Source organism: Artemia sp. Qi Xiang Cuo, chromosome 19 (genome assembly GCF_049724085.1).
Source record: "Artemia sp. Qi Xiang Cuo chromosome 19, ASM4972408v1, whole genome shotgun sequence".
Taxonomy (NCBI): Eukaryota; Metazoa; Arthropoda; class Branchiopoda; order Anostraca; family Artemiidae; genus Artemia; species Artemia sp. Qi Xiang Cuo.
Genome location: NC_142812.1, coordinates 51718867 through 51745198, shown reverse-complemented (window position 1 = coordinate 51745198; position 26332 = coordinate 51718867). Strand labels below are relative to the sequence as shown.

Here is a 26332-nt window from a genome sequence, read left to right as displayed (position 1 = left end):
AGCCAAAAATTCAGATCGACTTTCTTTTGAGTCAGCAAATCTATCGTGCAAATATTTACTTTGAGGAGAATTGTAAAAGCTCTTAAAAGTGAATGCTATAATAGGCTCCCAAGTCGTTTTTGCGATTTTCTGCGATTTCCTGGATCCAAATAAAAGTTTATTGAATTAGACTTTTCTTAAGACCATGTCCAAAGCAAATACGGTGACTTAGTAAAGATATGGTTTTCTGAATTACTATTTGTTTTGCTTTCCAAACCTTAGTGAATAGAAAATTATGGTAAGCTGGAAGACTCATTGATCATAAGCCCTTAGATCTGTTTACCGTAGAAGAGGATGAAAAGGGCCTAACCGCTGGCAAGCCTGTTCTTTAAGCTTGGCATCCAATTTATTGTAAGACTAAATAAAAAAAAAAAAAAACAGTTTTTTTTTTCAAATAGAAGTAGGAAGAAACATTAAAACTTAAAACGAACAGAACTTTTTCCGTATATGAGGGGGCTTGCCCCTTAATCAATACCTCGTTCTTTACGCTAAAGTTTGGCTTTTTTTTCCAATTATTTACGAATGACTCCTGAAACACAAGGGCCATTTAATTAGAATAAGCTCGAAGACTCATTGATCCTAAGCCCTTGGATCTATCTCCCGTTGAAGAGGATGAAAAAGGACATAACCACTGGCAAGCCTGTTCTTTTAGCTTGGCATTCCATTTATTGTAAGACTAAATAAAAAAAAACAAGTTTTTTCAACTGGAAGTAAAGAGAAACATTAAAACTTAAAACGAACAGAAATTTTTGCATATATAAGGGGGTTTGCCCCCTAATCAATACCTCTTTCTTTACGCTAAATTTGGGCTTTTTGTTCCAATTATTTAAGAATGACTCCTAAAACACAACGGCAGTTTAATTAGAATAATAACCTTTTTTAAATTTTCGAGGAAAAAAACTTTAGAGTAAAGAGCAAAGTATTGAGGAGAAGGTATCCCCTCATATACATAAAAAAAAATTTGTTTTAAGTTTTAATGTTGCTCCTTGCTTTCAGTTGAACCAAAAACTTATTTTTTATTCAATTTCTGATCGTTTTTTAAATAATACTGGGAAACCTGACTCCCCCTCCATGGAAAATTCCTTTCCCCCATGAAAAGTTTCTCCGTGTAAAGATCCTCCCACGTACCCCCCTCCCTCCAACCAGAAAAATCCCCCTTTCGTGAAAAAATTCTGTATATGTCCCAACAATCAATGACAATGGGCGAGGCTAATAGCTTGTAGTCCTTCCCTCGGAGACTTTGTCGGGCAAGCTATACTTAAAGACATAGTTATTAGGTCTTTCGACTATGTTGAACAAAATGCCTTTCCCAAAATTTTGGAGACCTTGGAGAAAAAAGAGGAGTGAGAGGGGGGCAAGCTATCCTCCAATATTTTGGGTCACCTTAAAAGAGCTCTAGAACTTCTTACCTACGATCAAATGAGCCCTCTTCCGATCTTCTGGGATCCCCAGTTAGATATGATTACCCTTGGGACAAAAAATAAATATAATAAACAAACACGCATCCGTGATCCTTCTTCTGGCAAAACGAAAAACTGCACAATTTTGTATATGGGAGCTTGAAACCTCTACATCAGCGTTCTCTGATAAGCTGAATCTGATGGTGTGATGATCGTTCTTTTTCTCTGTGGTTAAACATTGTTTATAATTGATCTTTTCAATACAAAATAGCACAAATTAAATATGTGCATTTCATTAAAAATTATATTTAAATATTATGAAGATAATTTTTGCTTTAAAGATTAGAAACTTCAAAATAATGCCAGATTACAGGTTGAAAGACGAAGAAAATTCAATGACCTTTAGAGAGCCTAAATCTGAATCGAAATATTGATAAATAAAAGACACAGCTACAAATGCAGAACGTAGCTATTCGAATATTATTGGATTCCCTTTGTTTAGATGCAAACCTCTGATGTATCTTTGATAGTCTTGTCAGAACCGAAATAACTTAAACCTCTGATGTATAGTTTGATAGATGTATCTTTGATATCTTTGATAATAATAGTCAGAACCGAAATCACTTATGCAAGGGCGATTAGTTTTCATTCCAATGCAAAATATTTCTGTATTCTAAGTTTGAAACTAAATACCATAATAGTTTCCTCCATGGAACTAAATTTATGCCCTTCCGTTAAACTATGAAAACCTCTGATGCTCCCTCTTGTTTAGGATGATGGCACCCTATTTTGGTGTTCTATCCTTTTCTAAATGCTCCCTTTTTAGTGTTCCTTCTTGTTTGCAAACAAAGCAGTAATATCCCACAGGATTGGTAAATTCTAGAAGAGCTCGGAAACCAAAAACGAGTCACGTACTTAGGGCGATAAAAACGAGAATCTGTTTTATATGAAATTGTCCTATTCCATTTCAGTTTGTAGATCATGCTTTATTAGCACAGCTAGGCCAGACTAATGAAAGAGTAACAAAGCTTCTGCCGCTTGAATAATTCCTTAGAATTCCTTAGAACAAGGGAAGAATAATTTTCCAGCTAATTTCGAGTAAAAGTCTGAATGCTATGTATCTTAAAAACAAAATTTTAATAAGGAACTAAGGAGAAAGTAATGCATGGCACTAATCCCTATAAAGGCCCTGTGGCCTGGAATGGAGGTGGATGACATACACGACATTTGAACACTAACTCAGAAAAAATTAATAAGGATTATAAAATCGCTCAGTAAAAATTGAACAAATTCCGAAAAATCCTAAACAAAACTTAAAAAAAACAAATAAATTTCAAGGAGGCCAGAAATTATTAAACAGTTTATCTTATCAAAGAGGCCAACAAGCGACACCAACGAGCTGATTCAGGCGTTATGTTTCAGACGCTACAATTTGCCATTATTGTTATGATAAACTCTAAAGGTCATAGGGTGTTACTGTAACAGAAGACTGTTATTTTACTTACAGGATTTGTGTGACAGAAAAAATGACGATAAAAAGGAAAAGGAACAGCGTTGTGGAAGCCCCAAGGCACCTGCCCTACATTCCTTTGGAACTTAACACCCTCTTTGCTGATATTGGGCATTACAATAAAAATAAAAAAAAAGCGTGAAGTAGAAGCCACAAGGCACCGGCTCCAGACTTTTTTGGAGCTTGCCACCATCTTTGCTGATAAAGGACATTATAACAAAAGGAAAAAGAACAGCGTGGCTGAAGCCACAATGCACCAGCTCTAGACTCTTTTGGAACTTAGCACCATCTTTGCTGATATTGGGCATAGAGTCACCAACCTCCCTTATCATACGAAGCAATGTTGTTTCTAAGAACTCTTGTTGTCTCAAGATCAAGTATCCTCTTGTGCCTTCAGAGGAACCTAGGGCATTGACAAGGATTCTCCAGTCTTCACGCCATTTTGCCGCCCGCAGCACGCCCTCCCACTTGAGTGTCAGAGAAGTCCAAAGCTACTGCAGATCTGACTGGTATGTAAGGCGTAAGACATTCTTGGGACAGAGTTCCTCCTCTATCCCGCAGGTTGTCACTGGAAATATGCCTTGGGAGTTTTAAGGTCTCATATTCTCAAGGCATGACCTAGATATTACAATTGACGTTGACGAATGATATCATAGGCAGCGCAATAGCGCTGCCTAAGTAAAGAATGATGTTGGCACAATATATTATTTATTTATTTTTTGGTTGGTTTTAGACCGGGGCACTTCATATCGAAGGAGTTGTCGTAGAAATTTCGAAAAGGGCTAATTCGACTAGAAATGGAAAGGGCTTGTGCCCTTTTTAATAGCCGAAAGTGATTGGAAGGCAACTAACACCCCATTTACGCCCACCATTTCCCTAAACACATCCAATCAAAATTTTGAGATGGCTATTTTGTTCAACGTAGTTAAAAGATCTGGAAGTATGTCTTTAAGAAGGACACTCTCCCCACAGCCATTAGGACAGGGGTTGTAACCTATGCCCTGGGGGTATATAAGGTTTTTATAGAAAACGTCGTCGTAGAAACTTCAAAAAGGGCTCATTCAATTGGAAATTCAAAGGGCTAGTGCGCTTTTTAATGATCGAAAGTGATCAGAGGGGAACTAACTAACCTATCCCGCCCAGCATTTCCCCAAACACATCCAATCGAAATTCTGAGATAGCAATTTTGTTCAGCGTAGTTTAAAGTTCTGGAAATAAGGTCTTGGAGGATGACACCCCCCCCCCAACATATCCCTCAAGGGCAAGGTTTGTAAGTTATGCCCTGGGGGCATATAAGATTTTTATAGAAAGTGTTTTCGTAGTAACTTCAAAAGGGGCTCATTCGATTAGAAATTGAAAGGGCTAGTGCCATGTTTAATAGTCAAAAGTGATCGGAGGCCAACTAACAGCCCTTTCACGCCCACCATTACCCAAACACCTCCAATCAAAATTTTGAGACAACCATTTTAATCAACGTAGTTGAAAGTTATGGAAATTATGTCCTTGAAGATGACAACCCCCCCCACACCCATCTGGGCAAGGGTTGTAAGTTATGCCTTGAGGGCATATAATGTTCTTGTAGAAAGTTTTGTCATAGAAGCTTCAAAAAGGGCTCATTCGATTGGAAATTGAGAGGACCTTTATTATTAGGACCCAAGAGAGTGTCTTCATTATTAGTCAAAAGTGATCAAATGGCAAATGCCTCCCGCCCCCACACCCATCATTTCCCCAAACACTTCCAATCAAATTTTGAGATAGCCATATTGTTCAACGTATTTGAAAGGTCTGAAAATTATGTCTTTGAGGATAACAAATCACCCCAGCCCTAGCGGCAAGGGCTGTAAGTTATGCCCTGGGGGGCATATAAGGTTCTTATAGAAGGCAGGGTCATGTGAACTTTGCAGAGGGCTCATTGGATTGGTAATCAGACGCTTTAGTGCTCTTTTTAAGAAAGTGCTCTTTTTCTAGTGCGTTTTTATTGATAGCGTTGTCGTAGAAACTTCAAAAAGGGCTCATTAAATTACAAAATTGAAGGGGATAGTGCCCTTTTTAAAAGTCAAAACAGATTGGAGGGCACCTAAACCCCCCCCCCTCATGCCCTTCATTTCCCCAAACACATCCAATCAAAGTTTTGTGATAGCCATGTTGTTCAACGTAGTTGAAAGATCTAGAAATAATGTCTTTGAAGATGACAGACCCCCCACACCCCTCAAGTCAAGGGTTGTAAGTTATGCCATGGGGTCATATAAGGTTTTTATAAATAGCGTTGTCGTAGAAACGTCAAAAAGGGCAAATTCAATTGGAAATTTAAAGGGCTAGTGCCCTTTTTAATAGTCGAAAGTGATTGCAGGGCAACTAACTCCTCTCTCACGCCCACCACTTCCCAAAACGCATCCAATCAGAATTTTCAAATAGACATTTTGTTAAACGTGGTTTAAAGTTTTGGAAATTAGGTCTTTGAGGATAGCAACCACCCCCCCCCCCACAGCCCTCAGGGCAAGGGTTGAAAGTTTATGCCCTGGGTGCGTATAAGTTTCTTATAGAAAGGGTGGTCGCAGAAACTTCAAAAAAGGCTCCTTCGATTGGAAATTGAAGGGACTAGTGTCCTTTTTAATAGGCGAAAGTGATTGGAGGGCAATTAACCCCCCTCTCACGCCCATCCTTTCCCCAAACACATCCAATCAAAATTTCGATATAGCCATTTTTCTCAACCCACTAAGTTCTGGAAATTATGTCTTTGAGGATGACAACCCTCCCCCCCCCAATGGCGCCAATTCATGAAAATGTAGGGGGGGGGCAAGGATTTTTTTTATTTTTTTTAATTAAGATGCAAAAAAAGAACAACATTGAGCAATCATACCTAAAACAGGGGGTAGCGGCGAGGTCGCTGCTTGGCAGAATTGTCGACTAATCTATCCAAATCCAGTTTCTTTACCTCCTCTTTTTCAACGGCCATTATCATGAGATCACTGAGTCTGCCGTTTCCCATCGTCGATCGCAGATAGTATTTCACAAACCCTAATGCCGAGAAGAATCATTCATTACTGGCAGTGGTCACAGGCAAAGTAGCAACTAGCTTCATCAGTCTTAGCACTGCAGAATATGCAACTGGGAGGTCGGATAAGATTTCGATAGTTCGAAGAAGATCCATTTTTGGAATACCGCTTTTGACAGATGCAGCTTTGCAAGAGAAAGCTGGGATTCTATGGCATGGTCATCGACACCGAGAATCTCTTGATAATGACACATAACTCTTTCCACTTTCGAAAATTTGAGAAAATCGGAACTTGAGGGGTCGAAGGCAGATAAAGCGTTGAGCAGAGGCAGATTTTGCATAAAAAAATAGGTCCATCTCACTCGTGAAACGGTCTATTACCTCAAAGTACAGAAGATTACCGCAGTCTGATTCAACTGGCTGACTGGAGTTGCGTTTACCGGTTGTTGAGTTTGAAAGAAAGTCTTTGAGACGAATGGAAATGGCTTGATTTCTCTTGCTTCGGGCACTGGTTTTAGATTGTGGAGATTTCGATTCCTGGATATCGCTTAAAGTCAAGAATTCAGATATGTTTTCACTTAAGCTGTTCCATTCGTTATCATTTCTCAGCTTTTGGAGGGCCTCATATGTCCCAGAAATCAGTGCAAGTGCCTTGTAGATCAACAAACTTCCGGATTGAAGTTGCTCTGATAAACAATTTACAATGACTAATACTTTTTCCATTGTGTGCAAAGTTAAAACAAAAGAGGCAGAGTTGATTTTGTCCAGTAGTCCTTTGGCTTCACACGCTGCCTCGCCGTTGGAACTATCAGAGACTGCGGCAAGCACAGCAACAATACAATCAAAGCTGGCCTTCACGTTTGAAATAGAGCAGACTGCGTAAAACCAGCGAGTCTGGACGGTCCTCTCAAGCTCCAAGACGTTTTGCCGCTAATACGCTGGGATTCCACAAATAGCTCGTGACGAGTATTGCTGCATGATATAAATGCGTAAAGTCTTTGCACCACAGAGAAAAATTCAGAAAGTTTGCTGATACTGTTTAGGCAGTCAGTCAAAACCAAGTTTAATCTGTGGGTGAGATAGTGTTCATAAACTCCATGAGGTACTTCTCCCTAAACTTTGCTTGAACTTCGTTAAATTCCCCACTCATAACGGATGCGCTGTCATGACATTGGGCAATACACAGCATCGAAGCTACACCTAGATTTTCTATAGTTTCACAAATCAAGGTGGATAAGCTCTCGGCATCTAATTTGTGTATGTGATATCAACCGATTGGTCGCTCCACTACTTTTCCATTTGATATGTACCTGAGTATGATCGCTAATTGTTCTTTTTTAGAGACGTCTTTTGTCTCTTCGACAAGAATGGCAAAGTAATTAGCTGATTTAACTTCTGAAATAATATCTTGGCGCAAGGCATTTCTTATCAGTGTAACTGCGTCATTTTGTTACTGATGACTGCAATAGTGACCATGTCGGTGCTGTAACTTGGCCTTCAGCTTTTCGTCACCTTTAGACATTTCCTCCATCAATTCCACCGAATTAGCCCGATTTGCAGATGTTTCGGATTCGTTATGACCCCTCAAAGCAAGACCCTGGCGGCCAAGAAAGCAAATAGCGTGAAAAATGTACTTCACATGATCCCTATTTCCCTGAACCTCTTGAGATCTTGATTGAATTAAGGCATTCACTATAGATTTCAAAGTATCAGTACTCATTATCTTAAATTCCGTCCATGCTGACATACAATGCCTATGTCTTTCAGAACCATCATGTTGCTTTAATAGAGCAGTACTGTCTTTCCACTTGCAAAATCCTGACTCAATGAAAGCCCTTTTTTCAACAGTTTCTCCAGCCCTTAGAGTCCCCATAGAATACTGGTGGCAAGCAGAACAAAACACGGAATTCAAATTTTTTGAGTATCCAACTCATTCATAAGTCTTATAGTAATGTGCACTGAATTTCCTTCCGTTAGAAGTGGAAGCCGGATATCTCTCAAGAATAGGTTGAGCTGGTTTGTCGTGACGCGTCCTAGAGATATCTGAGAGAGTTTTTTGACTGCTACTGGAACCCGCAAGGGGTTCAGCGATGCAGACCGAACTTTCATGTTGACCTGAGGCATTTATTGTTCCTCTTGTTTCCGAAATTCTGTCACAGATGGGGGAATTTATCTCAACTAACCCGACACTTTGGGCGCTGACACTATTGCCAGTTTCTTCATTTTTCTTCCGCATTTTCACCGAAAAACAAAATCCAAAGTTTGTTATCGCTTTTTACTCATAGTTTGATTACGATGTAAACCTTGCTTTCTGCTGATATAGGGTTTACTTTAATAAGCATTTTGGTAAGCGTAGCTGAATCATTCAGAATTATGGGTTCTCGTGGAGGAGGCAGAAGAGTCTCTTTCACCATAAACTATGTGTTTTATTGTACTAAGTTTATGTACAGTAGTTTAAGATAGATTCAGTTAAACGAGTAGCGGACAAGGACTTCGCTCAGACACGGCAAGAGAAGAACTGAAGAACACGTAGAAACTCACTCCCATACTCCATGGTGAAACTACCCCGCTTAGAAACCCCATAAGCCAATCACTTACATTTCCTGTTCACGACAGTCCCATACACTCCACTGGGACTAGCCATCCCATAAACTATTCAACATCGTCAAGAATTTGCTGACCAAAACCCCCTTGAAACCCTAGAACACATTTCCTTTCCCAGCTAGCAAAAAGGCAATATACAACACTCATAGTTTACAACGAATTCTTCACAAGAACAATAAAGAAATACTGACCACATGAAGCTTAGTTTCGAATGAACCCTACTCAGGTATAAAATAGTGCAGACGCATGAATGGAGATGCTCGCTTACTCTTAGACATTTGACATTTCAAAACAAGATTGTCTCCTAATCAAACAATTAGGGCACCAGCTTGTTGGTCGTATTTATTGGACAAGTTGCTGGTTTAATATAGCACATAGCTAAAATAGAAAATAGCTGTGAAATATAAATAAGAAGGTAATTTTCAAAGTCTAGGGGGGTCCATGGCCTCCTGGCCCCTTATTGGCGCCCCTGCCCCCCCCCCTACCATAGCCCTCAGGGAAAGGGTTTTAAGTTAAGCCCTGGGGACATAGAAGGGTTTTATAGAAAGCGTTGTTGTAGAAACTTCAAAAAGGGCTCATTCTATTGGAAATTTAAAGGCCTAGTGTCCTTTTTAATAGAAAGCGTTGTTGTAGAAACTTCAAAAAGGGCTCATTCGATTGGAAACTGAAATGGCTAGTGCCCTTTTTTATGGTCAAAAGTGATTTAAGGGCAACTAATCCCCCTCTCACGTCCAACATTTCCCCACACACATCCAATCAAAATTTTTAGATAGCCGTTATGTTCAACGTATAAATTTCTGGAAATTAGGTACCCTCCCACAACCCTCAGGACAAGGGTTGTAAGCATGCCGTGGGGGCATGTAAAGTTTTTATAGAATTTGTTGTAGAAACTTCAAAAAGGGCTCATTCTAATTGTCCAAAGTGATTGAATGGCAACTAATTCCCCTCTCACCCCCACCATTTCCCCAAACACATTCAATGAAAATTTTTACATAGCAATTTTGTTCAACGTAGTTGAAAGGTCCAGAAATTATGTCTTTGAGAATGACAAACCCCCCACAGCCCCCCCGGCCCAAGTTTTAAGTTATGCCCTGGGGGCATATAAGGTTTTTTAGAAAGTGTTGTCGTAGGAAATTCAAAAAGGGCTCATTCAATTGGGAAATGAGAGAGTTAGTGCCCTTATTAATAGTCAAAAGCGACCTGAGGGCGAATGCCCCCCACGCCCATCATTTCCCCAGACACTTCCAATCAACATTTTGATAGAGCCATTTTGTTGAACGTAGTTGAAGGGTCTGGAAATTATGTCTTTAAGTATGACACCCCCCCCCCCCCACACACACACCCCTCAGGGCTAAGGTTGTAAGTTATGCTAAGGGACATTAAGGTTTTTATAGAAAGGTTTTTATCGTAAAAATTTCAAAATGGGCTCATTCGATTGGAAATTGAGAGGGCTATTGTCCTTTATAATAGTCGAAAGTTATCAGAGGGAAAATCCCCCCCAAACACCCATAATTTCCCCAAACATTCCCTATCAGCATTTTGATATGGTCTTTATGTTTAACATAGTTGAAATGTCTGAAAATTATTTCTTTGAGGATGACAACCCTCCTCTCACAGCCCTCAGGACAAGGGTTGTAAGTTTTGCCCTTGGGGCATATAATGTTCTTATACGAAATTTTGCATAGAAGCTTCAAAAAGAGCTCATTCGATTGGAAATTGAGAGTACTAGTGCCTTTATTATAAGTCAAAAGTGATCAAATGGCAAATGCCCCCCCACGCCCATCTTTTCCCCAAACACGTCCAATAAAAATTTTGATATAGCCAATTTGTTCAACGTATTTGAAATGTCGGAAAATTATGTCTTTGAGGATAAAAAATCCCCCCAGCGCTCAGGGAAAGGGTTGTAAGTTAAGCCCCTGGGGGGTATATACGATTTTTATACAAAGCAGGGTCATGTCAATTTTGGAGAGGGCTCATTGGATTGGTAATCAGACGCTCTAGTGCTCTTTTTAAGAGTAAAAATGATCAGAGGGCAGCTACCCCCCACATACACGTCGGATTGTCCCAAAATGTAACTAATAGAAACTTTTGAGACAGCCATTCTATTCAAAACCGTCTAAATATCATATAACAAGGCTTTTGGGGTTGAAACAAACCTCAAAGATTAGAGGCAAGGGTTGTAAGTTATGCCGTTAAGTTATGCCCAGGGGGTGCTAAAGTCTTTTATGGAAGGGATGGTTGTTTAGCTATCCCTTCCATAAGTACAAATTACATTCTGGCTATTAGAAAGCATAGGGGCTTAGAACCCTTCTCATATTAATTTCTGATCGTTTTGAGTTTAACTCTGTTATTTATTTTAATTTCTGTTTGTTTTGGGTTTCATTTATTTATTGACACTGATTTATGGTAGTTGTATGGATTGGTAGATTGTTTGATTCTATTTTTGTTCATTTTTGGTTTAATGGAGTTCTTCACTTTTTTGGGAAAAACTTATTTTGTATGATTTTTTTTTTAATTAGTCATTAATAAGAGACTGATTGGTCATTTTTAGATCTCTAATTTCGAAACTCTATTTGTATAGTGTATTTTAAAGATTCTTTGGAGACACACATTTTCAAACAGTTCATGGTAACGAACTGTAAGTAAGGAGCGACCTGGCTCAAAAGTAGCCAAAACTCAAAAACACGGAATTTTGATACCAATAGATACATCAAAAGAATTAGATTTTTATGCGGATTTCAAATATTTAAGTTTCATTAATTTTAGTCTTAACCATAAAAAGTTGCACGCCTTAGAAAATTTGCCTGGTTTTCAAACAAAAGGAAGAAAACCCCCCTAAAAGTCATTGAACCTTAATGAAGTTCACACCATCAGATTCAGTGTATTAGAGAACTCTACTGTAGAGGTTTCAATGTCCTATCTCCAAAAATGTGGAATTTTGTATTTTTTGCTAGATATATATATATATATATATATATATATATATATATATATATATATATATATATATTATAACCCTTCAAAAATACAAAGCATGACGACGGAGTATAACAAAAAGAAAGAAAATGAAAGAAAAAAAAAACACACACAAAAAAACAGGAGCAAATACGGGCAAATTAAAACTCAATAAACCAAACATTTCAGAAAAAAAAGCCGCTCCAGGGGTTGTAAACCTCTTTAAATATATCATATAAATAAATAATACAATATAAAAAAAAAATCATAGTAACCCAGCAAAAAAAAACATAAATAAAAAGGAAACTAGCATTAAAAGAAAAAATCCTTCCAAGAGTGGTTCGACGGATAACCTGTAAGCGTGGAAAAAAGCTTATCTGCAGCATCAAGAGGATCTGGCAAGCTGTATCTCTCCCGCAGTCAGGGCTTCCACTTTCTCCGAAATTTTCGGGGATTTCCCCGAAAATTTATGTGTCTCCCCGAAAGAAAATTCTGTTCCCTCAATCCCCGAAAATCACTCAACGATGGTGTCACCCCTAGTGACTCTTCCTAGCAAACACTACTTTACATACCATAATTTTTCACTACTCTCTTGTTCGTTAATTTTCGTCTCCAGTGTTACTTTGCATAAAAACCAGACTGATACAATTTAAGTATAGACGGTTCTTTATATGTTCGCAAAAGTATCCTTTTCCTGCATTTAGATTAAACAATATCGAATGCGATATTCCAAATGTTATAAGATTCTTACATTCACATCATTCGTTGTCAAGACAATATTAACAAAATTAGCCAAGAATTATACCTGAAGTTGTTTAACGGAACGCTCAGTTGGATTTTGGAATTTGAAATTAAACTTCTAAAGAAGGAGAATTGTTTTGAAAGCCAAATCATAAGTTTAAATGTGTTTTTTTTTGCTATTTTTGATTTTGGACATACTGTATTAATGTTTAATACTTAATGATTGAACGCATAATATATTGAAGGATTAGATCTTTTTGCCCATAATTCTTACTATATGAATTTTTGTTTCTTTTAGTGTGTAAAATTTCAGTTCTTTTCTTTTTTTATCTGAGCTTTGTATTTGTCATACCACCTTTTATCCTCAAACGTAGTCACCCAGCACTCCCCTCACAATTATTATTCTGGTCCCTTCACCCGTGTAATATTTTCTTTGGGAGCAATATTTTAAATTGCAGTTTCAGGATCTTTTTACGGTCTTACGTAAATTTTACGGAAAATATTTTCTTCTCAAATTTTGGATAGCCAAGTAAATTTGCTTGAATATCTAGGCCTACCTTTACAACTTCTAATGCTTGAACAATTAGTAACCCTATACGAAGGCTAATTCTGAGAAAAAAACAAAAGAATTTAAAGAAATTGTGGTATAATTTATTTATTCTCAAGAACTATCCCTAAGTACAGTCTCCTTACCATAAGAAATGGACCACCCCTTCCCCCTCCTAATGAGACAAAATTCAGCTATAGACTATGTACAAGGTCGGGGAATAGAAGATTTAAAAAAATTCTGTTCCGAGGGGGTATTTTCCACAGGGGGGGGGTATTTTCCAAGGGTATTTTTCGCGGGGGTACTTTCTTTGGGGGTATTTTTTTTGGGGGGGGGGGGTATTTTCTGTTTTTTTTTTCCGTGGAGGTATCTTCTGGGGAGGGGGGGGTAAACACCTAAGACCTTAGAAGCAGCATGAAACATCAATAATGTGTCAATTGTCGTCAAAATTCCCTTTTTAACTTAAGTTTAAATTTACTTGTTTCATTTAGTTCTTGTTTGTTTTAAGTTTTAGTGTTGCCCTACTTATAGGTTGAATTTTGTCTATTTACACACCTAGAAACCACAAACAATATTTGTTTTTAAATATTATTAATGAATTACTGAGATTAATGACTTATTCAAAAATTGCTACTTCTATTTACAGTTCACATGTGTTCACTTTTTTTTTTTTTTAATTTGAAAACAATTTTGAAGTTTTTGCTGCAATATCAGCAATAAGCGTTTTCAGCTATGAGTTCCAATCCCGTGCTCTGGCTCTAAAACCTACTCTGTAAAAGGCTTAATTTACTACGCGGATCAAAGCCCTACTTAAGCCTGAACATTAAGCTAAAACCGATTTTGCCTCCCAAAATTTCACAACAAAATTGTATTTTGTTTTTTCCCCCGAAAAATTCCCGAATCTTAAAGACTTGTCCCCGAAAACTCCCCAAATTTTTAAAACTTGTCCCCGAATTTAAATATTCAAGAAGCCTACCCGCAGGCCACCATTCCTAGTCCAAGGAAGAACCTAGATAAGGAACTTTAAATAAAAGCCTTATATTCCCCCAGGGCATAATTTATAATCCTTGCCCTGAGGGTTGTGGGGGAGTGTCCTCGTCAAAAATATGTTTTCTATCTAGAAATCAACTACCCTGAACAAAATGGCTATCTTAAAATTTTTATTGGATATGTTTGGGTGAATGATGGGTGGAGGGGGGGGGGGGCTAGTTGCCCTTCAATTAATTTCGACTATTAAAAAGGGCACTAGCCCTTTGAATTTCCAATCGAATGAGCCTTTATTGAAGTTTCCACGACAACGCCTTCTTCAAAAATCTTATATACCCCCAGGGCATAACTTAAAACCCTTGCCCTAAGGGATGTGGGGGGGGAGTGTCCTCCTCAAAAAAATATTTTCTATCTGGAAATCAACTACGCTGAACAAAATTGCTATCTCACAATTTTGATTGGATGTGTTTGGTTGAATGAAGGGCGTGGGGGGGGGCTAGTTGCCCTCTGATCACTTTCGACTATTAAAACGGATACTAGCCCTTTGAATTTCCAATCGAATGAGCGTGTTTTGAAGTTTCTACGACAATGCCTTCTATATAAAAAAAACCTTATATGCCCCCAGGACATAACTTAAAACCCTTGCTCTGAGGGTTGTGAGGGAGTGTCCTCCTCAAAAACATATTTTCTATCTAGAAAACAACTACGCTGAACAAAATTGCTATCTCAAAATTTTGATTGGATGTGTTTGGGGGAATGATGGGCGTGGGGGGGGGGGCTAGTTGCCCTCCAATAACTTTCGAATATTAAAAAGGGCACTAGCCCTTTGAATCTCCAATCAAATGAGCCTGTTTCGAAGTTTCTACGACATGGCCTTCTATAAAAACCTTATATGCCCCCAGGGCATAACTTAAAACCCTTTTCCTGAGGGTTGTGGGGGAGTCTGCTCATCAAAAACATATTTTCTATCTGGAAATCAATTACGCTGAACAAAATGGCTATCTCAAAATCTTGATTGGATGTGTTTGGGGGAATGATGGGCGGGGGGGGGGGGCTAGATGCCCTCCAATCACTTTTTAATATTAAAAAGGGTACTGTCCCTTTGAATTTCCAATCAAATGAGCCTGTTTTGAAGTTTCTACGACAACGCTTTCTATAAAAATCTTATATGCCCCCAGGGCATAACTTAAAACCCTCCTCAAAAGCATATTTTCTAACTGAAAATCAACTACGCTGAACAAAATGGCTATCTCAAAATTTTGATTGGATGTGTTTGGGGGAATGATGGGCGTGGGGGGGCTAGTTGCCCTCCAATCACTTTCGACGACTCAAAAGGGCACTGGCCACTCCAATTTCCAATCAAATTAGCCCTTTTCGAAGTTTCTGTGACGACTCCTTCGATACGAAGTGCCCGGGTATTTAGAAAAAAAAAAAAAAAAAAACAACACATTGTGGCCACATCGTTCTTTACTTAGGCACCGCTAGTGCGCTGCCTGTGATACAAGTGAGAAGTCGTTCGATCGCCAGATTCTCTACATCTAATTGAATTCTCCGCTTGCTTGGCCTATACGGATCGCTACCTTTTTCTACAACGAGCCATATTTTTTTAGTATATTTATCAAGAATTTGATTTTACCGTTTATCCCAACTTCAAGCTATCGCACTTTGCCTGTAGTAGGGACTTTGAAATCGCCATGCTCAGAGAATTGTTTGCTCAAACTGATATTTATCATCTGATCTTCAAAGAGAAGTAATTTTATTCATTAAGGAACGTAAAAATGCCCGGAGGAAGAAGTAGGGGGATTCTCAGGAAATGTCCTATTTAATTTCATTCTAATAGATGATCCCTTATCATGACAATTAGGCCAATCTAATGATAGAGTGAGAAGGCTTCAGCCACTTACATGTTTTCTTAGAATTCTTTAGAGTTAATCAGAATGATTTTTCAGATAATTCCAAGCAAAAGCCTGATTGCTATGAATAGCATTTAGAAATCACGGTGAGTGTAAATAGAGTAGGGTTGAAAAAAACAGTTGTTTTACTAATTTAGTTTGTACGAGTCGAAAAAATGACTTGATATCGACAGAAACTAAAAAGAACTTATATGGAGAGTTCTACCAAAATATTAATGTTGGAGAAATAACTACTATTGAAGACATAGGAATAACAAAAAAGAGTATGAAAAAATTTGGTTCGTGGCTTTTTCTTATCCCCGTTTTTCTTAATAAATTGTCTTTTATTTTCGTTATTATTTTTTGGGGCCGACACTTTTTGGATTCTAAAATATTTTTTTTGTGGGGGGGGGGGGAAGGAGGGGGAGGGGATAAAAAGCTACTATACGTACAATACTCAAAACGCAAATAGCAAGAAACAAATAATTTTTTTGCACCCGGGCTTGTTTCTCAAACATAAAATTGTAAGGTTATGAAAGCTAATGTTTCCTTCTTCCTATTGCTATGTGTTTTTTTTTTCAAATCCTCACTATTATAATATTCATAATAATAATCATAAATTAATATTCGTAATTATGATTATAATTATATTATCATAACTATAATATTTTGTCTTTCTATTTATTTATGATACGTTTTTTTTTATTTTCAATTTTTTGTTTCCAAATGTATCCAAAATGTGTTTGAAACAAATATTCAAGTTTTTATTTCTTTTTTTCCAGTATGTTTTCCAGTACGTTTCGTCATTATTCATTTAGTCTAATCGAAGGGTGATTTTTCACATTTTATTGTTTTGCTTAAAGTTCAAAGTAGCTAAAAGATTTTTTAATATTATGATTAGCTTTCTGAGATAAGCAATGAAAGACCCCTAGAAATGTGAAAAGATGTAGGAGAAGTAAAAGATACACGCAAAAACATCAGTAGTCTAATATTAATGGGTATTAGTGGGTAGTAAGTATATAATACTATGCTCATTTCCAGCTAGATGTAACATAGAATATGCAAAATGAAGAGAAAAGAAAAGTTCTAAATTGTACAAGATAGTAATGAATAATATATAATTTCTGACACTGGATAAAAAGGGTCCCTGTCTGACTAAAATTTAGGGAGAGACTCTTGCTTAAAGTAATTTAAGGTAAGTAAAACTGAATAATCACATCAAACACAAAGATAAAAGATGCTGCTACAGATGAATAAAGAAATCCAAAACCGATCCAAAATTAAAATCAATAATCACGTTAAATTTGAGCTCTGCTCTCCGTTGGCTACAGTTGAAATTCTTATTATTTCTGTTTGTATAAATACAGATTTACCTTGCCTAAAATTTTATGTAGCATACGGTATGATCAATAATCAAGCCATTTAATACTACGAACTGTTACGAACTTAAATCGGACACAAATTATTATCAATGAATAAATGATCCCCCCCCCAAAAAAAAAAATACATTAATAAAATTATCAAACATTAAGATAAAAGTCAATTTGAACCCTTAAAAAGGGCGCAAAACTTTCAATTTCCAATCAAATGAGCCCCTTCAAAAGTTATTACGATCACCCTTTTCACACAATGTGATAAGGAAAAAAGTTTGTCCGCTCATTTTTGTCGTGACCCATTTTTGGGCCCCTTAGTCTCCACCCCCCACTCCTACAAAAAAATGTCCGAATCCATGGACCAAGAAGACAATTCCTGAAAAATTCAAACTAATCCACAAACCCAACACCAAACAGGTTGTTTTTTTCAATAATAAAAACTTTGTATAAATAATTCGTAACGTAAAATTTGCAGGGTATTCTGGAGTGATGCCATCCTCAAAGAGATATATATTAAAGCTTTCGACAATCATGAACAAAATGCCTATGGTAAAATTTTGATCCGATGCCTTGGGGTTTACAGGGCAGCTGGGAAGCAACAAAAAGGCACGGGAAGGGGACTGGCTCCCCTCCATAAACGTTCGACTCTTAAAAGGACAGTACAAATTTTGATTCCTAGACAGTTGAATCCACCCCACCCACCCACCCCCCTTGGAATTTAACTTACTCTATTTTTTTATCTTTCCTGCTTTTTTTATATCACAAAGCCTCCAAGCGCACTAGTTAATTATGCTAACTGACTTGTTTACTTTCATGTCTAGCTATTTTTGTACGCACTATAGCATACAAAAAGCATATAGCATACATTATGGGTGAAGAAAAGTGAATAATCTTCGTTATCTTAGTTTGATTTCTTTTTCTAAACAATAATTTTGTTGCTGCTATTAGTTGAAGGTGGCGAAGGTGTATTATTAAATTAAACTCAATTCAACTTCAATTCAACTTTAATTCAATACCATAGAATTCAACCCCGTTTAGACTAACCCCAGTTCAAGTCAACCCCAGGTCAATGGAAAAATTAAATACCTTATTTTTGTTAATGTTATTTTTGTTAATGTCTATAAATAATTATTAAGTTAATTTTTATGTTATAAATAATTATTGATTCAGGTCAAGCAGTTGAAGCCCAAACACACAGTGAAGTCACTCTCTTATTTAGTGATATTGTTGGATTCACCGCGATATGTTCAGAAGCAACCCCAATGCAAGTTGTTGAAATGTTGCAGTCACTATATACCTGCTTTGATAAACTATGTGGCTTCTTAGATGTTTACAAGGTAAGGCCTTTCTCTTTTAAAAGCTAAGTATTGCACAAGTGATATCCACAGAAGGAGAATTTGGGGGTTGGACACGTTCTAAAACTTAAAGTTATTTTAAATTTATGATTTAGGGGTTTGAGATTTGAAAGGTAACATCAAGGATGGACGCAGCCATCGAGAAGAGTATTGGAGGTGAAATCCTCAAAGCTACAGCGTCGAGGTTTTAATGTGGATTGCGTTACAAGATCAGTTTTTATTTATTATATCTGTAATCAGAGCATTTTATTATTTTGGAATATTTTTATTCCTTCTTACGAATGTTACTTAATAGAAAGAAAATTGACAAAAAAATAGTATACCAAAGTCTAGTAAAGTTATAATTAGAAAGATGTATAATAATGTACAACGGTTATCACGGAAATGTTCTGTGTATAGGATCATATAAACCCTTTAGTTAATTAAATAAAAAAAACAAGTTTTTTAAACTGAAAGTAAGGAGCGACATTAAAACTTAAAACGAACAGAAATTATTCTGTATATGAAAGGAGCTGTCCCCTCCTCAACGCCTCGCTCTTTACACTAAAGTTTTTTATTGTTTTAAAAAATAAAGTTCTGAGAGATTCAAACTTTAGCGTAAAGAGCGAGGCGTTGAGGGGGGGGGGACAGCCCCTTTCATTTATGGAATAATTTCTGTTCGTTTTAAGTTTTAATGTCGCTCCTTACTTTCAGTTTAAAAAACTTGTTTTTTTATTTAATTTCTGATCGTTTTTTAGTTAATGCAGCTTTCATTTTGGCTCACCGTCATTGAATAAGTAAAGAAAATTTGCGTAAAAATTTTACTTTGCTTTTGCTAAATGGCTGTCTCTAAATTTTTTTCTGACGTGATTTACAAATTAACTTACGTAACAAATGTCTATATGCTTTATTTTTCTTCTGGCAAAAAATACAAAGTTGAAGATTTTTGCAGATATGAGCTTGAAACCTATGTAATAGAGTTTTCTGATACGCTGAATCTGACGGTGTGATTTTCATTAAAATTCTTTCACTTGTAGGGGATGTTTCTCCCCTCTTTAAAAAATCAGGTAAATTTTTCTCAGGCTCGTAGCCTTTGATGAGTAATACTAAACTTAATAAAATTTATATATTTAGAATCATCATTATAAGCCCATTCTTTTGATACATCTATTGAAATCAAAATTCCGTTTTTAAAAGTTTCGATTACTATTGAGCCGTATCGCTTGTTTTTTTTATTGTTTTTTTATTACGTATATGTTATTACGTATATGAGGGAGTCCTCCCCTTAGTCAATACCACGCTCTTTACGTTAAAATTTAAAAATATTTTTAATTCACAAACCCCTGAATCACAAAGGTCGTTTAATTAGAATAGATAGCTCTTTTGAAAGCACTAAAAAAAACTGTAGCGTAAAGAGCGAGGTTTTGACTTGGGGAGAACCCCCTCATATACGTAATAACTTCTGTTCGTTCTAAGTTCTAATGTTGCTTCTTACTTTCAGTTGAAAAAATTTGTTTTTTTTTAAATTTAATTTCTGATCATTTTTTAAATAATGCTTGGAAATCCGGCGCCCCCTTCATAGAAATGTCCCTTACCCCAAAGAAACATCCTCCACGGAAAGATTCTCCCGAGTAACCCGCGCCGCCAGCCCCCCACCCCCACAAGAAAAAAGTCCTTCCAGAAAATATCTGTATACTTCCCAATAACCAAATGAGAGTGCCTAGTTGACCTCCATTTTTCTGGTCACTTAAAAATGGCATTAGAACTTTTAATTTCCGTTCCAATGGGCCCTCCTACAATATTCTAGGGCCACTGGGTCAATACTATTACCCCTAGAAAAAAAATAAAATAAAATAAACACGCATCCGTGATTTCTCTTCTGGCAAAAAATCTAAAATTCCACATTTTTATAGATAGGAGCTTGAAACCTCTACAGTAGGGTTCTCTGATACGCTGAATGTGATGGTGTAATTTTCATTAAGGTTCTATAACTTTTAGGGGGTCATTCCCCCTTTCCCCACTTTTGATGGGTAGAACTAAACTTGATGAAACTTATATTTTTGAAATCAGAATTAAAATTTGATTCTTTTGATGTATCTATTGGTATCAAAATTCCGTTTTTTAGAGTTTCGGTTACCATTGAGCCGGGTCGCTCCTTGCTTAAAATTCGTTACCACGAACTGTTTTAAACATTTCTCCACGCATGCCATGGACTAACTAGGACAGACAACCAGAATTAATCAATAAATAAAGACTATTGCACCTGGGTCTAACTTCTGGCAAGACAGGTCTAGTTAAATTTTTCAGCTATATTGTTAAACGAAGTTGGTTTGATCTCGAAGGAGTGCATCAGGAAAGATTGAGATGAATTATGAGTATGGTTTCCAGGGGCTGAGTCTATTATGAGTGACATACATGAGGTTTTGTTGCATAGAGGTTGAGCTAAATGCCTGTTGAGTCAAATGAAGGTTCAAATTATTGTGTTTATTTTTAAGGGCTTAAGTTTAACGGGGTTGAGTTGCACGGATGTTGACTTAAACACGGTTTCAGTTGCATGGGATTGGATTGAATGCAGATTTAGTTCAGTGGGGGTTGAATTGAATGGGGATGAAGTTGCAAGGAGGTTGTCAGATAGGACTGAGCCAGACTGTTGATGAGTTGATCGGCCGGTTTCAGGATCGTATCCAGGATTTGTTTTTTGTGGGGGGAGGGGGTTACCAAATTATTTTCTGGGGGGAGGGGAGATTTACAGAAAACTCAAAACATATTTATGTTCATTTTTGTTACGTTTATATGAATCAAAAAAATATTTCAGGGGTGGGGGGGTTAAATCCCTAACCCTCTGGATACGGCCTTGGCCGCTGAGTTGAATGAGCTTAGAGATGAATGGAGTCGAGTTGAATGGGGCTGAGTTGAATTGGATTGAAGAGCATGGTGTTGATTTGAGCCAGGGTTGAGTTAAACTGGGGTTTAGATGCGCGAAGGTTGAGATGAGTGGGCTGATTTTAATGGGGTTGAGTTGTAATAATTGCATACCTTCAAGACGGGGTTTAATCGTCTTAGATCAAGAAATATGTATTTATATTAATAACTTGGAGATCCTTGTACGAATTGCCATGACTGCTTGCATTTAGCTAAGCTCCATTCGAACGGGTGCTGAAACACCATAGATGTACCCTTTCGGTAAATAACTCCTTGCTAACGTATTTCCATGAAATTAAAATAGAATGAAACTGAGTTCATTCGAGGAAGGCTGAAACATTTTTAATTCAGTTATATTAAAGTATCAAGGATAGTGAAAAATAAATCCAATATTTTGAATTGATTGTATGTAAACAAGTAGAGCCATTTGCATTTTAGAATTTGGAGAGAATTGGGAATTCTGTTTTTAATAAAAAAAAAATATGTAGTTATGTAGTCTGTATATGCAGTTACCTAAGTCTATATGCATATATGAAGTTATGTAATATGTGCAGTTATGTAAGTCTATGTGCATGTAAGTCTATATGCAGTTATGCAGTTTTTGTAGTGGCGGGCACCAAATATTAAAAATAAAGATTTAAAAAAATAAATATTAAAAAATATTTAAAAAATATTAAAAAATAAAAATGAGTAAAAACCCAGAAAAAAATGTCTACAAACAGCTTAAAAAGGTGTAGTTTTTCATTGAGGGTGTGTTTTTGTTTGGAAGTCCAAAGATTATTTATTTTAAAATTTTTGTAGACAAAAAGTGGACTAAAGAGCAGTTCATACTTCAATAAAAGTGTAAAGAACGCTTCAAAAACTGTCAATTGGCATGTTAATATTTTATTTAGCTTTCAGTTTTCTACACCTTTATGTCTCATATCTTTGTTGAGTGTCACCAAGAATACTTATCTGGGAAAACATAGCCAAAAATGCTTTCTACAAGTGGCCTGTCGTTAATTTTTTGTGACAGATTTTTTCTGAATACTGTTATTAATTAGAATCAAAACCAGATTCGTTAACCAGCTCTTAGGATTTACCCTATATTAAAAGAAGTCAAGTTTTCTCGAGGGATATACCAATTAGTAGGGAAAGTTGTCTCATCTTAACTTGTTAAAATTTTCATTTTTCAAACCCACAGGGGAAGTGTATTTCGCATAAGTGCTAGTTATCACGAAGTTTTAGTTAATTGAACTATTGGGAGCTGACAACCTTCCTAAGAAAAAGTGAATAAGAAGCTCACACTGTTACTGTGGCTTTTCTGTGGTCCTTTTTGTGTGACAGGAATCCATTTCAAGTAGATATGGCATTTTTACACAAAAGTAGGGCGGAAGGGGACGTATATTTTTAAAATCTATGGAAGTTAATTTTATCGTTTTTTCTTGTATTTTCAAGTAAAATACCAAATAAAATCATTTTTTCCAGAATCTATGAGGAGGAAGTCAGCAGGATATAGGGTAGCAATACGTTCTACTTTTTACTTGAAAAAAAATGGCTGGCTTTTATATAGAATAAAATCAATTCTATAGTTTCTCTGCTTCGTGTGACATAATTAAAGTTAATCTGATTATTTTTTATGATGTGGAAGGCCAATCAATTGAGAAAGTTCAATTCCTCAGAAATAGGTATGAAAGGAATGTATTTGAAGGAAAAGCATGTTTTAGAGATTTAAATTCGTCAACGCAGCAAGACAGAGAGTCCACAAAGTGAATTAGATAACAGTTATGGAAATTAAAAAAAAAAAAATACAAAGGGAACACCTATATGTCAGGGGTCGTAAGCTCGTGGTGCCTGCATTCCTAAATTTACTATTGGATTTGCTATTTAACTATTTTTACTATTTAATTTAATGTTTGGCGGGGTATTTAATTTATAAGAAAATCACAAAATTGGTGAAATGCATAGGTGTTTGGCCAGTGACCTGGTTGGACAGAGGCGTCTACTCAGATATACACGTGAACACGCCCTGATTCATAGAGTAACTGCATAAGAGGTTTTTATGTTCAGGGACAAGATAAGATAAGATATTTATTTCAAAAAGATCACTATCACAAGCCCACAAAGGGCCGAATTCGGACTTCGGAGAAGACAATATAAATGGTTGCACTAAAACTGGCCAAAATGCAAAAAACAACAATGAAATAGAAAAATCATAATGAACAATGAACAATTTAACAGTCAATAATTAAAACTTTAAAAAGTCAATTAAAAAGTTAAAAAGATAAAAACTGGTCAAACTAAACTTACACAAATACGAATCAGAAAAAGAATTAGAACGGACATAATAAAAGGAAGGGGGGGAATAAGCGAATATACAAAAAAAAATAGCGAGACATAAATGCAAATAAATTAAAAGGGACACTAAGAAAGTGTCAATAATTCAACTACAGTAAGTCAATAAAAGAGTTAAAAAATAAAAACTGGTCCAGAAGGGGGGGGGACAAAAATAAATAAATATACCCCCCAAAAAAAACAAAGAACGAAAAATAAAATATATAAAAATTAAAGGGGGAACTGAAAAAAAGGGGGGACAAGCAAATGAGTGCAAGAACCTGGGCAGCACCATCATCTAATAAAAAAAAGAGGGGGAAAAAATAAACTATTGGGACATTTTATTCAATTTTTCTGTAATAAAGGGGACAAAAGTTCTTTCGTATCTGGAAGTAACGCAGTGAATGGGGGACAAAACAGGGATGGGCTCAGAAACAGCTCGTGGCGGCCGTAATCTGGATGGGGAGTGACGTTTGGGGAAAATACTTGCCGTCCGAGGGTTTGTTATGGCATTTTTTGCAAAACGGAGGTACAAATTATTTCTTCGTCTGTCGAGGGTCTGTACTTTTGAAATATTTAACAAATGCAAATATGGTATCTTGCCCTCTTTAAAAATAATTCTTAGAGCTCTCTTTTGGACATTTTCAATTTTTTGTGTTGCTTCATTTGAGAGGTCAGGGTGCCCCACAGGACAAGCATACTCTAATATGGGACGCACAAAAGAAATGTATACTTGTAGTAAATGTGATTGGGGGCAACTGAATTTATTTAAAAGTTTAAGGAGGGAAAGCGAGGAGTTCGCTTGTCGTAGGATATTATTTATATGGGCGTCCCATTTCAAATTGGAAGAAATTGTAACACCAAGGACTTTAAGAGATGTGACAGAGGTTTCAGGAGGTATAAGAGCAAGAAAAAGGGGAGGGGATTTAAGGAAACTTACTAAGACTATTGCGGATTTAGAAGGGTTAACTGTCATGTCAAGGGAAGAGGCCTCACAGGCAATATCTTGGAGTATGCCTATTGGGTCGCTAAACATGTTTTTATGACATATCTCTATAACTGTCAATTCATTGACAAATGTCTACCTATTGTCATAAAATTTTGAAAGACTGTTAATCATAAGAGAAAAAAGGAGAGGGTCTAGAATAGTCCCCTGATGATTGCCATTAAATATGAGGAGATGATCTGAGAAACAATTTAGATATTTAACTGCTTGAGATCTATTAGAGAGAAAAGAGGCAACGAGCTTAACAACGAAAGTTTCAATGTGGAATTCATTTATAAGTTTATCTATGAGTAAATTGTGGTTAATCAAATCAAAAGCTTTTTGAAGATCAATAGAAATCAGATTAAGCCAAGTGTTAGGTTTTTCAAGTAATTTACCCATGGTATCAACAAGATGGATCAGGTAATGAGAGGTTGACGTGGATTTGAGATTACCAAACTGTCTATGATCAATGAGGGGGAGGACTTTCATCTTAAGCCAGTCTGCGAGAAAACTTTCATACAATTTTGAAAAAATTGAGGTGAGGCTAATAGGACGAATGCCATCAAAGCCAGGCTTCCCATTTTTCTTTTTGATTGGGGTAATAAAGCCTTGTTTCCAATATTGAGGGCACTGTCCAGATTCGTTAATTTCATTAAAAAGGGTGGATAGGGGTTTTGAGAGGTAATCACTGAAAGCTTTAATCAGAGGAACAGGAAAATCTAAAGGGCGGATGCTTGATCGTTTTAGTTTTTCATTTTTTTTTACAACATCAAGTGGAGAAATATGTGGGAGTGAAAAAGGATCAGGAATATCTGGAAATGCGTAAGATAGTGGTGGGAGACTCTGGACAAAAGAAGCCAGAAACTTATTGAGATCATTAGCTGTGGTCTTTGGAGGTTCATTTATATCTTAAATAGTTGTGGGTTATCAGGTGTTTGGAATGAAGGGAAGGGGATAGGGCTGGAAGTAGGAAATGTAGCAAAACTAGTAAAGGGAGTGCTTGAAGATCAGGAGATTCAGAAATGGCAGTGTGAAGTCGCAGCCTCGGTGTCCCTCGACATTTACCGGCAATGGAAGGAGGTCTGGGGATATGATAATTATTTTAAAGCGGGTTTAAATAGTGAAGAAATTAAGTGGTATTTATCAGGGAGGGGTAACTTTCTAGCACTTGGAGAAAGGAGGAAATATTTAGGGAGGGTAAGGGTAAAGGAGGGTCCTTACTCATGCCCTATGTGCGGAGAAAATGGTCAGGATCTGCTTCACTTCATGGCCCTTTGTCCCGAATTACAGGATTTAAGGAATGAATTATTTTTTGTTAATGTGGGGACAAGGGAGTGGTTGGTTTCAGTAATGGGATCAAAAAATTATGGGACAATAAGAATGATAGCAAAGTATATAAAATTGGGTATGTCACATAGAGATAGATTTTTTTAAAAGGGGTGGGGTGAGTGTGGAAAGTATTGTTGTATGTGTGTAAGTTGTTTTCTTGTTTGTTATTTTTGTAGTCATGGCCCTTGATAGATGTAACATACATCTATCTATTTATGTTAGTTTAATGGTATTGTGTGCTTTATTATGTTTTTGTAATGTTTTTTAATTTTGCGTTGTTATTGTTATATAGGCTACCATACTTTGCTATGAGTGTTATAATCATGTTATTATTTTGTGTGATTTTCCTTTTTTTGCCATGGCCTAAAGTGGCTTTTATTAGCGATAAATATCTATCTATCTA

General features: G+C 36.6%; 1 protein-coding gene across 1 annotated transcript in view; it reads left to right on the top strand.

The window, feature by feature from the left end:
- LOC148940975 (head-specific guanylate cyclase-like) overlaps positions 1–26332 on the top strand; it is a 287023-nt gene that overhangs the window by 134608 nt on the left and 126083 nt on the right. Inside the window, exon 12 of the mRNA XM_089105123.1 lies at positions 18214–18380. Within this exon, the coding sequence (XP_088961249.1) occupies positions 18214–18380 (167 nt within the window). The remainder of the gene's footprint in view (positions 1–18213; positions 18381–26332) is intronic.